This window comes from Schistocerca gregaria, chromosome 5 (genome assembly GCF_023897955.1).
Source record: "Schistocerca gregaria isolate iqSchGreg1 chromosome 5, iqSchGreg1.2, whole genome shotgun sequence".
NCBI classification, from domain to species: domain Eukaryota; kingdom Metazoa; phylum Arthropoda; class Insecta; order Orthoptera; family Acrididae; genus Schistocerca; species Schistocerca gregaria.
Window position 1 is genome coordinate 558,548,551 of NC_064924.1, and position 15,717 is coordinate 558,564,267.

Here is a 15,717-nt window from a genome sequence, read left to right on the forward strand (position 1 = left end):
TGGCTAAAAACTGACGATTCCCTGTTGCCTGCCAACCAATTGCTGGAGTTAACATAGGCCTGCTTATCTCAATGTTTCGCAACCTTTTATTACTCACCGCACAACCACACAGATCGAGATGGGGCCTAGACTCAACGCGGCGCACAAAAATGTCTGTCCCCTCAAAATCGCGCGAATCTTAATATAATTACGAATTATTATGTCGTTATGTAATAAGTTATTATTATTATTATTATTATTACTGTAAAACAGGAATAGACGCATGCATTTGTTGATGACTTATTAATTTTAATTCACCACAGAAAACAGACTTTTCTAATACGATTTTTAAAGTAAATAACTGCACTCATATCTTCAATGTGATACTTTAGACTGTTTAGCCGCGCATAGAGGCCTGATTCGTGCGGAATCGTTGACAAAGCAAACTTCATTTCTCATTTTTGCCTCTCTCTCTTTGATGTTTTAATTTGTCAACGCCGAGAAGCCCATTTCAAACTAATATGTAGTTCAAAACTGTAATAATACGTTAACTGTCATCTTGGAGGTAGAGGGGTGTTCACTGTTTTTTGACAACCAAAATGTGTCCAAAGGTACGTGGAAAAATTTTGATTTCAGTGCTCTCCGTGCTTTCAAATCTGCCAGTTTCTCATGTAAGCCCAATCCAAAATTATTGAGAAGACGTTTCGAATCCGCAAATGGTTCGCGAACCTAGTCAAAATCTTCAACAGTTCCTCCAAAATATTTTTCGAGTTCTGCTGCAAGGCCCGCCCGGTTAGCCGTGCGGTCTAGCACACTACCTTCTGGGCGGGAAGGCGTGCCGGTCCCCGGCACGAATCCGCCCGGCGGAGCAGTGTGGAGGTCCGGTGTGCCGGACAGTCTGTGGATGGTTTTTAAGGCGGTTTTCCATCTACCTCGGCGAATGCGGGCTGGTTCCCCTTAATTCCGCCTCAGTTACACTATATCGGTGATTGTTGCGCCAACACTTTCTCCACGTGCGCGTACACCGTAATTACTCTACAACGCAAACATTGGGGTTACAGTAGTCCGGTATGAGACGTTCCCGGGGAGGTCCACTTGGGGCCGAACCGCACAATAACCCTAGTTTCGTCTTGGGACGGCGGTGGGGTGAGTGGGCTGCTGTAGCCTGTTGTGGGGTTGTGAACCGCTTAGGTATAAGCCTCTCCGTCGTTTCTAGGTTCCCAGTTCCATACAATACAATTCAATTCTGCTGCAAGCGTACTGAATGTTCTTTAATTTAGTCCATCAGCACATTATCGTCAGTAAGGAGCCATACAGTTGGGAACATGTCAAGCGATCCATTCTCAATTTTCTGTGCCCACGCATTTAAGTTACAGTGTAATCTCGTTAGCGCTAACTCGCATAAGACGAACTCGCGGTTAACGCGAAAAAAATAGTGGTTCCACCAGGAATACATTAGTTCTTATGGTATGTTTTATTGGTTAACACGAATTTCGGTTAAGGCGAATTACGAACTCTGTTTCAGTTTCTAGCGTAATTAAATTTCACTGTAACTTCCGACCTTGAGTATTCCAAAGCTTAATTTTTTTCGGAAATGAATGTAGGAAATGTAGCTACAAAGCTAGTTAGACTATACTTATTGTTGACTCGTTTTTAACGTATTGTAGATCGGTAGTCGCGATTATCATCTCAAGAATCAGCGTATGCTGTACGTTATAAGACATTCAATAATGTGTGCAGCAGCATTTAGGAACGTATTCAGTGCCAGATTTGACAGTTCTGTTAGTCGTAGCCGTATTGAGTTGGAATACTGATTAAAAACTAGTTACAACCGGTACCGGAGCACGCGAAAATGGCAAAGAGGAAACAGACAGCTATAAATGTACAGTTAAAGCTTAAGATTCTAGATGAAGTGGACCGTGGTACCAAGAAAACAGCAATTGCAGAGCAGTTTGGGATACCTAAATCTACTTTATCTACCATTATTAAGAATCGAGAAAAAATTATTAATGCTGCAGCATCAGGTTCTGGAAACAAATCTAAACGACTTCGTACCGCCAAGTATGAAGACATCGAGACGTTACTTCTAGAATGGTTCAATCATATGCGTGCATCTAACATACCTTTAACTGTCCCTGTGATTCAGTCAAAATCAAATGATATGGCTAAAGATATGGGCAACGAAGACTTCCGTTGTTCTGCTGGTTGGTTGTATTGACTCCAAAAGAGACATTCAATCTCATCTGTACAAATTTGTGATGAAGCAAATAAATTTGATGAAGAAAGTGCGAACAGCTGGTTGCATGAATTCAACCGAGTGAGGGAAAAGTATGCGTCTTGTGATGTGTTTAACATGGATGAAACTGCATTTTCCTAAAATCTATTTCCAAATCACACCCTGGGGATAAAAGGTGATACGTGACACGGTGGAGCACGAAGCGAACAACGTGTGACTGTTGTACTGTGCTGTAATTCTGATGGCAGTGAGAAGTTCCGTCCCTGGGTTATCGGTAAATCCGAGAAACCACGTTGTTTTAAAAACATAAATATGGACACTTTACCTTGCATCTACTGTCACCACAACAAAGTTTGGATCGATGGCACTTTATTTCGCAAGTCGCTTCTTCGTTTCAACAGTCGAATGGTTGCTCAAAAGAGACGAGTTCTTCTTACATTGGACAGAAGTACTGCCCATAACGTTCATTATCTGAACCTATCCAACATAAAGGTTCAGTTTTTTCCGCCCAACGCCACAAGCCGCCTTGAGCCTTTGGACCAAGGCATAATCTCTTTCACAAAGAGGGCTTATCGTAAGCGACTTGTAAGAGCTGCAATTCGTGCTGCTGAAAACAATAGTGCAACCCCAAATTGGAATCTGCTTGACGCAGTAAAAGCCATCGCAGCGGCCTGGAACTCAGTATCGCCACAACACATAGGGAAGTGCTTTAACAGAGCTTGGAGACATAGCAACACTGAAGATGTCCACGAGTTAGGAGATGCCACCTCACCTGATGAATGGACAGTTCTGCAGGACGTTGCTAGCCCTGGGATTAGTTTCGAAGAATTCATTAGTGTAGACGACGATGTTGCCGTGTGTGCTTCTGTGGAATCGAATGTGCCAAAAACTGTGAACGAGGTGCAAGAAGGGCCATCAGAAGAAAGTGAAGAGGAAGAGAATACAGATAACATTCCACCTACCCGTCAGGAGATTTTTACAGCCTTGGATTGTTCAGAATTACAATTGGTTGTAAAATTACCAAATATTATCGTTCCCATGAACATCAGCGAACCATGACCAAATTTTTTCCAAGAAAGTAACGTACTTGTAATTTTTCAATCACTTTATAGTGTTATAAATGAGTGGGCAATTTAAACAGGGTAGGAGGGGGGGGGGGGGGGTACAGTAGTACTCCCCCAGAACTGACCGTGGAGAACGAGTTCGAAAATTTTCACGCGGTTTGAGGGACCACACCGCGTGGGTAATAAAGACTTAGCAAAAATGACTTCACGGTGAATGAGACAATGATCAGTTCGTAAGCTAGGATTTACTTCCCGTACTTTAAGCGAGAATCCTTTTCTCATAGAAGTGGCTCCATCTGTACAAACACGAACGCAGTCCTCTCACGTTAATTCTTGCTGACCAAATACTCATTAGTCGCGCAAAATATTTCTTCACCGGTTACTCAAAAAGAAACAAAAATTATTTGCAATTACGTTCCCGTCAACATATCTTATGTAGGAAAGAACTTGTGTGTGACCGCCAATATCGGTGGACTCGTCGATCTCAAGTGAGAACTAACGACTGCTCTTTATTTTCTCACTTACAATGTCTTCCATATCACTGGACATGTCACTAACTCGGCGGTCTATTGCGTGAAAACAGTGGGGAGATTTTGAAATTTCAGTAGCAGCTTCTGAACCAATGACTACTCATACCATGTCTTTACACGCAGATGGTAACAATGTTTCTGCTATTGTGTGTGGTTTTTTGGCATTTACGATAATTTCGGCTACCATTACTTCTTGCGGCACACGTACCGATGTAGTCATAAACTTGACTTGTTTTTTTTGTTTTGTTCCAACAACAGACGAAAATAATTTACGTCTTTATTAAACAGACGAATATTTTAACTAAACAAACACTGTTTTTGCCTTGTTTCACAATTTTATTATTAATGTTATTGCACAACCTAGGTTTTGGGTTCTAAACGTATTTTCAAGTACGTTACTTTACGTTACACCAATAATCCACAGTTGTTTCAATTAAAATAAGAGAAATACTTTGTTGAGAGGTGTCATTTCAGTTTACTGGGAACCATAGCAGCTTTACTGCGTTTTTCAACACAGACAACACGCTCGGGGATTTTGCATGTTTTTTCACCACATAAAAAAACGTTACATAAAACAAATAATTATCACTGTGTTGCCGTTAAACTACTCCCTTTCGAGCTCGATGGTTTCACTGCTTGCACTCGAGGACGGACTACACCATAGAATGAATTTACTTGTAACGGAAATAAAGTTTAATAAGACTGTAACAGAAAATACTGCCGTTGCAATAACAACACTTGCACTACTAGAGGACAGCTAAGATAAATCTTAATTGTAATGATCAAACAATACGAAGTCGAGGATGGAATAACACCAATATCGTTGAAGATTGTATTCTCTTGTTGTCTGAGGTGTCTGGGTACTTTGGCGGCGAACGCAAAGAGCAACAAAGTTAAAAGCGGCTACAAACTGGAACAGATATCAAAACAAGGCACCAAAAATATTAAGAGACGGCTGTTTTTGCTAATCCTCAGAATTTTAGGGAACAGCACGTACAGCCATCCGTACACAAAAGATGCTGTTGTACAAAGTAATCTCACCCTAGCGGCATAGCCGGTGCAGTGGTACAGGCGAGAATACAATTAACTAAAGATGAACAAAGTATAACAATATTTACATCTACATTTATGCTCCGCAAGCCATCCAACGGTGTGTGGTGGAGGGCACTTTACGTGCCACTGTCATTACCTCCCTTTCCTTCTCCAGTAGCGTGTGTTCGCGGGAAGATCGACCGACGGAAAGCCTCCGGGCGCGCTCGAATCTCTCTAATTTTACATTCGTGATCTCCTTGGGAGGTATAAGCAGGGGGAAGCAATGTATTCGATACCTCATCCAGAAACGCACCCTCTCGAAATCTGGAAAGCAAGCTACACCGCGAAGCAGAGCGCCTCTCTTGCAGAGTCTGCCACTTGAGTTTGCTAAACATCTCCGTAACGCTATCGCGCTTGCCTAATAACCCTGTGACGAAACGCGCCGCTCTTCTTTGGATCTTCTCTATCTCCTCTGTCAACCCGACCTGATACTGATCCCACACTGATGAGCAATACTCAAGCATAGGTCGAACGAGTGTTTTGTGAGCCACCTCCTTTGTTGATGGACTACATTTTCTAAGGACTCTCCCAATGAATCTCAACCTGGTACCCGCCTTACGAACAATTAATTTTATACGATCATTACACTTCAAATCGTTCCGTACGCATACTCCCAGATATTTTACAGAAGTAACTGCTATCAATGTTTGTTCCGCTATCATATAATCATACAATAAAGGATCCTTCTTTCTATGTATTCGCAATACATTACATTTGTCTATGTTAAGGGTCAGTTGCCACTCCCTACACCAAGTGCCTATCCGCTGCAGATCTTCCTGCATTCGCTACAATTTTCTAATGCTGCAACTTCTCTGTATACTACAGCATCATCCGCGAAAAGCCGCATGGGTCTTCCGACACTATCTGCTAGAAGCAATGGTCCCATAACACTCCCCTGTGGCACGCCAGACGTTACTTTAACGTCTGTAGACGTCTATCCTTTGAGAACAACATGCTGTGTTATGTTTGCTAAATACTCTTCAATCCAGCCACACAGCTGGTCTGATCTTTCGTAGGGTCTTACCTTGCTTATCAGGCGACAGTGCGCAACTGTATCGAACGTCTTCCGGAAATCAAGGAAAATGGCATTTACCTGGGAGCCTGTATCTAATGTTTTCTGGGTCTCATGAACAAATAAAGCGAGTTGGCTCTCACACGATCGCTGTTTCCGGAATCCGTGTTGATTCCTACAGAGTAGACTCTGGGTTTCCAGAAATGACACGATAAGCGAGCAAAAATCATGTTCTAAAATTCTACAACAGATCGATGTCAGAGATTAGGCCTATAGTTTTGCGCATCTGCTTGACGACCCTTCTTGAAAACTGGAACTACCTGTGCTCTTTTCCAATCATTTGGAACCTTCCGTTCGTCTAGAGATTTGCGGTACACGGCTGTTAGAAGGGGGGAAATTTCTTTCGCGTACTCTGTGTAGAATCGAATTGGTATCCCGTCATGTCCAGTGGACTTTGCTCTGTTGACTGATTTCAGATGCTTTCTTTTCCTTGGACACTTATTTCGATGTCAACCATTTTTTCGTTCGTTCGAAGATTTAGAGAAAAAACTGCAATGCGGTCTTCCTCTGTGAGACAGCTTTGGAAAAAGGTGTTTAGTATTTCAGCTTTACGCGTTTCAATGCCGTTATCATCCCAGACTGTCTGGATATGCTATTTCGATCCACTTACTGATTTAATGTAAGACCAGAACATCCTAGGATTTTCTGTCAAGTCGGTACATAGAATTTTACTTTCGAATTCGCTGAACGTTTCACGCATAGTCCTCCTTAAGCTAACTTTGACATCGTTTAGCTTCTGTTTGTCTGAGAGGTTTTGGTTGCGTTTAAATTTGCAGTGAAGCTGCAGTGAGTAAAGAAATTGTATTTAATTTCTTTGAAAATAAAAGTTACCAGCATGCCTTAAATAATTAAAGAATAATCAAGCACCTTCTTACTTAAAATCCAAGGAAATAAATTGCATTTAATTTGTTCAGAAAGCATAAAAGTTCGCATTATGGCTAAAATCTAAATATCTTAATTTCTTTCGGTAATATGCAAATTTTGCGTCACACCCTTCACTCCGTGGCGGCACACCAGTGTGCCATAGCACACCGGCTGTGGAACACTGCCCTAGCGTATAACAACAATCCCGCCGCCCCCCCCCCCCCACCCCCGCCCTCATAGTTAACAGGCATCTTGGCTCGAACTCAAAAAATGGTTCAAATGGCTCTGAGCACTATGGGACTCAACTGCTGTGGTCATTAGTCCCCTAGAACTTAGAACTACTTAAACCTAACTTACCTAAGGACATCACACACATCCATGCCCGAGGCAGGATTCGAACCTGCGACCGTAGCAGTCGCACGGCTCCGGACTGCGCGCCTAGAACCGCGAGACCACCGCGGCCGGCTTGGCTCGAACTGCTAGGCTCACTAGGATGTGATGTCATGATAACATGAATAGGACGGTAACCAGGGTGTCACAGCGTGAACGGTCAACATTCAAGGATACGACAGGAACGATCATTCGAAGTAAAAGAAGTCTAGAAATGAATACTTCAGAACTATAAGCACTTCTTCATCTTCGACACTGTGAAACAGTTTTTTGTGTACCGCAAGTTCTCTGCTTTCCATATTTGAAGAGGTGGTAGTATAGACTAAAACAAGAAAAAATGTCCAGTAAACATTGACTCTAAAGTGCTTGCCTTTAGAGCTATGAGCACATGTTCATCTTCGCTACTGTGAAACATATCTCTTATACTGAACAAGAAATCAGCTGTTAAGGTACGCAGTTTAGAGCCCCCGTTTACTCCAGTGTTTTGCTCCGAATGATCGTTCTTGTCATATCCATGAGTACTGACAATTCCTCCTCGTCGTCTTATATATAGTATAATATCCCTATATGGATCGACGTATGCAACAGTGTAAGTGTTAAATGCAGTCAAGAACATTACGTGTCACATATGTATATCATTTTTCAAAATGTGTCACAACGAGAACGTGACAAATGCTATTTATGTGAGAATAATTGGGAATAATTTTACCCATTTAGGTTGGAGAAGACCGTAGCTGTTTTCGCAGATTACACTGTAGGAAATATTGCAACCAACCACAAGTTTTTTGAAACAATTTTATTGTACCACTACTAGTTTCAGTCCCAGGCTCCATAGTCAGAACATAACAAAGTTTTTGTGGTGTATGGCTTTATTCTTATATATGCTCTATACGTTGTACTTACTTCCTGAAAATCTCTACTTTACATGTTACGAGACAGAGGTTTGATTTTCTTTTACAGTCCATACCGATCAATGAACTGAACTAAAAACAAGATGCCGGATACATTTGTCTATATAGGCAGCTGACGTAAATAAATGTGTCCGCTATTTTGTATTTAGTTCAATTCATTGATCAGGATGGATCCCAAAAGAAAGTAAAGCGTCTGTCGTATAATATATAAAGGAGAATTTTTCATGAAGTAAGTACAATATAGAGAGCATATATAAATGTAAAACTATGTAATCAAATAAGCTTCGTTAAAATTTAAGATGTAAACGTAAAATCTTTTGTAAACTGAGCTTCACAAAAACTTTCTTACATATATCTAAGGACCCAAAAGTAAAACTTTGCAAAGAAGTCAACTGTACCATCTACCGATGGGACTCGACCCGAAACTAGTAATGGAACTACAAAATCATTAGAAATTAGTGGCTGGTTGTAGTACTTTCTACCGTTTAATTGGCAATACATTGTAATTACCTGAGCAAAGAATAAACAATGCGCTGTAACCTGTGAATAGTAAATTGTGCAATAAACTCTGAGATCTTCTTGGTAAAATGTTGAACAAGAGTGGATATTGCAGTACTGCTTGTTCTCTGGACGTAGCTGAGAGGAGACGCCTAATATTAGCGCTGTTGCATATGCGCCTGAATTGTAACAGTGGTGAATAATGCAACTATTAAGCATTAGTTTTGTGATTGTTTGTGTGACAGTTGCATCCTCCACACATAAGATTTAAGCATTTTCGGAACTTACTGGAAGACTGCAGCTTCGAGAAATAACATCGCTGGCGCGCAACAGTATGACGCCATTACGGCCAGATATACTTTTCTTTAAACAGTGAGTTCCACGGAAAGTAAATTTTCAGTGTAATAATGAATTAGAGTTACTGACATAAATGAAAGCCTGTTTTCAGTTTCTTAATGAGTATTTCTGCAGTAGGCTGTGATCTGCACTTACGCAATGATAAAAATAATTTCATTAAGAATTTTGATTTTGAACACAATTAAAAGAAGGAACAATTACATTTTTTTCCATTTTTGCAGTTGCTGATGCGTCTCTCTATTACGTACGTACATTTATGTAACATATAAAAGGTCATTTTAAAAGTAAAGGAATTTGATATTTCATAATCATAGAGGGATGTATAATAGGAAAGACCCCCCACGGGACCCAGCAACTTTCTCGTCCTGTATGGGGCTCCTGCAAAGATGCTCGAAATGCCCATTTTACAAAAATTGTCATTATGATGCGTGTTAACCAAGAAAAATATTTTATTCGTAAAACTCCTATATTGTATTCAAACATAATTATGAAAATTAAAATATCGATTACTAGGCGTACGTTTATAACTACACTAATTATCCAGAGGTCACTAACGCTGTTTCGCACAGCGCCACATAGTGGATGCTCAATAATTAGATATGTGATTCCTTGCGCCTGTAGTTGATTTATTGCAGCGTGGTACTGACAGTTCTGCCGCCTTTCATCTTGGGATGTTGCAATGGCAGCCTACCTCTGGTTTAGAACTCGGTCGTTTATTTTCTTTCTCTGTCGTTCCGTTGGCCGCCGTTGCGCGGCGTGAGGCGCTGCTGACGCAGGGCTCTCACTTTGTGCGTCCGCCGGATTCGCCGCCAAGTCCGGCCGCCATTATAAGACACGCGGCGCGTGAAATTACGGCCATTGTCGGATTCACTTTTGTGTTCCGGTGGGCCGCGAGGATTCCCGCCAGTCACCCTGTGGCTCCCCCATAATGCAGCGCGCTGGGCGGTGCCTCCACAGAGTCGTGCCCGCCCGTCACGACGCAGAAACCGCCCGCATCGAAGACTCCGCGCTGAGGCGAGGACCCATTGCCTGTATTTCCCTCTCCTCTTCTGTGAAAAGTGCTGACCCAACTGCCGTCACCAACTCTGGAAGCAGACATGTGATGTGGACAAAGCACAGTTTCAGAACTGGCTGTGTTACGATTCTCTTACTTCAATGTTATTTTTACTCTTGAAAAAAACGCAAGAATAACGACATTGGGTTGGTGTATAAGTTCTTATCGTTTTCCTGCAAATGTAATAACCATGACAGATAAACATAAAAGAGACATTAGTCATCACTTATACATCCAAGCGCCAAAGAAACTGGTATAAGGATGCGTATTCAAATACAATGATGTATAAACAAGCAGAATACGGAGCTGCGGTCGCCGACGTGTATATAAGACAACAAATGTCTGGCGCAGTTGTTAGATCTGTTACTGCTGCTGCAATGGCCGCTTAGCAAGATTTAAGTGAATTTGAACTTGGTGTTATAGTTGCCGGACGAGTGATGGACACATGATCTCCGAGGTAGCAATGAAGTGGAATTTTCCTGTACGACCATTCACCATGTACCGTGAACATCGGGAATCCGGTAAAACATGAAATCTCTGACATTGCTGCCGCCGGAAAAGGATCCTGCAAGAACAGGACCAACGACGACTGAAGGGAATCGTTCAACGTGTCAGAAGTGCAACTCTTTCGCAAATTGCCGCAGACTGCAGTGCTGGGACATTAACAAGTGTCAGCATGTCAACCATTCAACGAAACATCATCGACATGCGCTTTCGGAGCCGAAGGCCCACTAGAGCACCCTTGATGACTGCACTACACAAAGCTTTATGGCTCGCCTGGGCCCGTTCGATATTGGAGTGCTGATGACTGCAAACATGTTGACTGGTCGAACGAATTCGTTTCAGATTGTATCGAGCGGATGGACGTGTACGAGTGTGGAGACAATCTCATGAATCCTTGGACCCTGCATGCCAGTAGGCCACTGTTGAAGCTGGTGGAGGATCTGTAATGGTATGGGGCGTGAGCAATTGGAGCGATAGCCCGCATCTCGCGGTCGTGCGGTAGCGTTCTCGCTTCCCACGCCCGGGTTTCCGGGTTCGATTCCCGGCGGAGTCAGGGATTTTCTCTGCCTCGTGATGGCTGAGTGTTGTGTGATGTCCTTAGGTTAGTTAAGTTTAAGTAGCTCTAAGTTCTAGGGGACTGATGACCATAGATGTTAAGTTCCATAGCGCTCAGTGCCATTTAATCTTTTTTAAATTGGAGTGATATAGCTCCCCTTCATACGTAAAGATACGACTCTGACAGGTGACATGTACGTAAGCATCCTATTTGATCAATTGCATCCTGTGCATTCCGACGGGCAATTCCAGCAGGACAATTCTACACCCCACACGTCCAGAATTGCTACAGATTGGCTCCAGGAACGCTCTTCTGAGTTTAAACATTTCCGCTGGCTACCAAACTCCTCTGACATGAACATTGTTGATCATACCTGGGATGTCTTGCAATGTGCTGTTCACAAGAGATCTCCACCCACTAGTACTCTTACGGATTTGTGGACAGTCTGTCATACACTCCTGGAAATTGAAATAAGAACACCGTGAATTCATTGTCCCAGGAAGGGGAAACTTTATTGACACATTCCTGGGGTCAGATACATCACATGATCACACTGACAGAACCACAGGCACATAGACACAGCAACAGAGCATGCACAATGTCGGCACTAGTACAGTGTATATCCACCTTTCGCAGCAATGCAGGCTGCTATTCTCCCATGGAGACGATCATAGAGATGCTGGATGTAGTCCTGTGGAATGGCTTGCCATGCCATTTCCACCTGGCGCCTCAGTTGGACCAGCGTTCGTGCTGGACGTGCAGACCGCGTGAGACGACGCTTCATCCAGTCCCAAACATGCTCAATGGGGGACAGATCCGGAGATCTTGCTGGCCAGGGTAGTTGACTTACACCTTCTAGAGCACGTTGGGTGGCACGGGATACATGCGGACGTGCATTGTCCTGTTGGCACAGCAAGTTCCCTTGCCGGTCTAGGAATGGTAGAACGATGGGTTCGATGACGGTTTGGATGTACCGTGCACTATTCAGTGTCCCCTCGACGATCACCAGAGGTGTACGGCCAGTGTAGGAGATCGCTCCCCACACCTTGATGCCGGGTGTTTGCCCTGTGTGCCTCGGTCGTATGCAGTCCTGATTGTGGCGCTCACCTGCACGGCGCCAGACACGCATACGACCATCATTGGCACCAAGGCAGAAGCGACTCTCATCGCTGAAGACGACACGTCTCCATTCGTCCCTCCATTCACGCCTGTCGCGACGCCACTGGAGGAGGGCTGCACGATGTTGGGGCGTGAGCGGAAGACGGCCTAACGGTGTGCGGGACCGTAGCCCAGCTTCATGGAGACGGTTGCGAATGGTCCTCGCCGATACCCCAGAAGCAACAGTGTCCCTAATTTGCTGGGAAGTGGCGGTGCGGTCCTCTACGGCACTGCGTAGGATCCTACGGTCTTGGCGTGCATCCGTGCGTCGATGCGGTCCGGTCCCAGGTCGAAAGGCACGTGCACCTTCCGCCGACCACTGGCGACAACATCGATGTACTGTGGAGACCTCACGCCCCACGTGCTGAGCAATTCGGCGGTACGTCCACCCGGCCTCCCGCATGCCCACTATACGCCCTCGCTCAAAGTCCGCCAACTGCACATACGGTTCACGTCCACGCTGTCGCGGCATGCTACCAGTGTTAAAGACTGCGATGGAGCTCCGTATGCCACGGCAAACTGGCTTACACTGACGGCGGCGGTGCACAAATGCTGCGCAGCCAGCGCCATTCGACGGCCAACACCGCGGTTCCTGGTATGTCCGCTGTGCCGTGCGTGTGATCATTGGTTGTACAGCCTTCTCGCAGTGTCCGGAGCAAGTATGGTGGGTCTGACACACCGGTATCAATGTGTTCTTTTTTCAATTTCCAGGAGTGTAGTTCATGGTGTCAATTCCCTACAGCATCACTTCACACATTAGTTGAGTCCATGCCACGTTGTGTTGTGGCACTTCTGCGTGCACGCTTGGGCCTTACATGATATTAGGCAGGTGTACCAGTTTCTTCGGCTCTTCAGTCTTTTTTCTGCTTCAGTATTTGCAACAATGTGCTAACGCTGGGATAACTTTTCGAATTCTCGTTTGTAGAAATTACATGGTTTAGAGGCGAAGAACTTGTCATGTTTGGAGCGCATTTTCATTGGGGAAGGCTGGCCGGAGTGGCCGAGCGGTTCTAGGATCTACAGTCTGGAACCGCGTGACCGCTACCGTCGCAGGTTCGAATCCTGCCTCGATTATGGATGTGTGTGATGTACTTAGGTCAGTTAGGTTTCAGTAGTTCTAAGTTCTAGGGGCCTAAGTCCTATAGTGCTCAGAGCCATTTGAATTTGAACCATCCGGGAAGGAAGTTCCTTGAAGATCGTACAATAGAGTTTGGTAAAGGTGAAAATCTGACTGCGCAAGATCAAATGGTGCCAGTCTAGCAGAGTGCGTGCGGGAATTGTAGTAGAGCAGAGTCACTTCACGCAGTCTTCGGGTCGTTGTTTTTGACTGTGTATGCAATACGTCTCAGTTATTGACAATAGATTCCAGCAGTCGTGGTTACACGTCGGGGAAGCAATTCACACTACACCACATCGTCGCTGTTCCATCACAAGCATAACATTATCTTTTATGGATTCGCGCAGGTCCTTGTTTGGGAGCTTCCTGCTTTGTTTGGACTCAACTGTTATTTGTTTTCCTTATGGTAGCGTAAGGACTCAGTTTCTCGTCACCAGTGATGATACAGAATAGAAATAGTCGGTGTTTCTCACAAGCCAATTCATCACGAGCAAGCACATCCATCTGCTGATTTTTGTGATCTTGGCTTAGAGCATACGATACTATCACATCCGATTTTTTAATCTTCCCCACTGTACGCAGCACAATGGCGGAATGATCACAATTCATCATATTTGCTAGTTGTCGAATATACTGTTGTGAACTCGAGAAATTATATTGTGACATCAGATACCGTGAACATTACCCACGAGGTCGCCCCACGTTGGGCGCCAAAAATGTAGTGAACTCGGGAAATTATTTTGTGACATTAGATACTGGCTGCCCCACACTGGGCGCCAAAATGGTTGTGAACTCGAGAAATTAAATGAAATCAAACATGAATGGTACAAAATTAAGTGGTTCTTGTATGAATGCAAAAGATTGGTTATATGATCAAACCACGAAACAAATGTATTTATTTTCGTGGTGTTTACACAAAACAAAACAAAATTACAAATCTCAGGGCTGATTTGGCTAGGCGTAGACACGATTCAGTTATTATGGGGATGGAGGAGGGAGCGAATCGTCTCACCATTCTTCGTAATCATTCGTCGTATACAGCTGTAAGCGGCAGGCGCTGCGTCGGTGCGGGGTGTCCAATCAGAGCTGTGCTGCACGGGTCGGCTGCACTCATCAGCGATCCCAGTTACGACCCCCGCTTAGCCTGCCCGTTGTCGGTTGCGTGGCCCAAGCTGTGCTGTCACGGTGTCGGAAGGCGGGTGTTGGCGAGCGGTGGAAGAGCATCCATGTCCTCTCACTTCCACGGTGTCTCCACGACCCTCCTCTTCTCGCCTCTCATCCAACTCTCATCTCCACTCCTCGTCGCAATATTCTTTCTTTCAGCGTTGTCATTGGCGGACCAAACTAATGTAGTCCAGCCCCGTTTCATCACCACGCCTCTCTGTGCAGGGTGCAAAGTTTCTGTCTGGCATGGGCCGGCGTGTGGCTCGTGAATCAACATCTTTCTCACGATTTCACATTCTTGAGATGGTTCCCTGCATTCCGAGGCTGTTTGGAGAGCAACTACACAACGCTTCTTTATTACCGCTCTCTCTGCGTTAGCACTGGACAGACTCATTTTGGGCTCCGTCTCAAAATCTGCCAGCGTGCGTCATTTACAAGGAATGTCCTCGCTGTCGAGAAAAACATCTTCTTAAGAATGGTGGCCTCTTTCACACACCTGCACGCGCCAATTCCCCGCGCTTTTTGTACGCTCCTCTCTGTGCCCGTGGGGTGCTGGAGGTTGTCGGCACATCCCTGCTTTCTAAGGCAGCTGAAATGACTGCCGCCAGGCCAGAAGATCTCACTTGCTTTCGCGCGTACATTCTTGGCGTTCCGTCCCAATGGCTGCAGGTGTCCGTCAGCTGCCAGCACATTTCTCGTTGTCAGACGGGCCCTTCGCGACGCCTCCCTCCTTGAGCGAGGCGAGGGCGTCCGCCCCGGCTTCCTGCTGTGTCCTTGCAGAATGACTGCACCCGGGGGCTCGTCGCAGGGTGTCGGGCTCGAACGCTCGCCGCACGTTGGAGAAAGTGGCTGCGCTCTCCCGTATTACAGTTCTGACGGGGATCATTGTCGATTAATGCGTTCAATCCATCTCATCAAAGCACGAAAGTCTTCCTGAATGTGAAGAGTCCCTAATGTCAAAACGATGCTCCTAAAAAGGAGAAACCTATTTTCTTGCCGTGCTCTGCCCAGTGGCATTATCCCCACACAGGGCGCAAATATTTCTGTCTGCCTCCGCTGCTGTCACCCCTCTACTGAACACAAACAGAAAAATATGTCGGAAATGTTCCGATTTCTCCACTTGGCACACAATTTTCTTGCGTTTGCACCTCCATGCACTATCTGGAAATGA

At 44.8% G+C, this 15,717-nt stretch overlaps 1 protein-coding gene across 1 annotated transcript in view; it reads left to right on the forward strand.

The window, feature by feature from the left end:
• The first annotated feature begins 1,831 nt into the window (after window positions 1-1,831).
• The window catches only part of LOC126273408 (tigger transposable element-derived protein 4-like), a 110,078-nt gene continuing 96,192 nt past the window's right edge, over window positions 1,832-15,717 (forward strand). Inside the window, exon 1 of the mRNA XM_049976958.1 lies at window positions 1,832-2,183. Within this exon, the coding sequence (XP_049832915.1) occupies window positions 1,832-2,183 (352 nt within the window). The remainder of the gene's footprint in view (window positions 2,184-15,717) is intronic.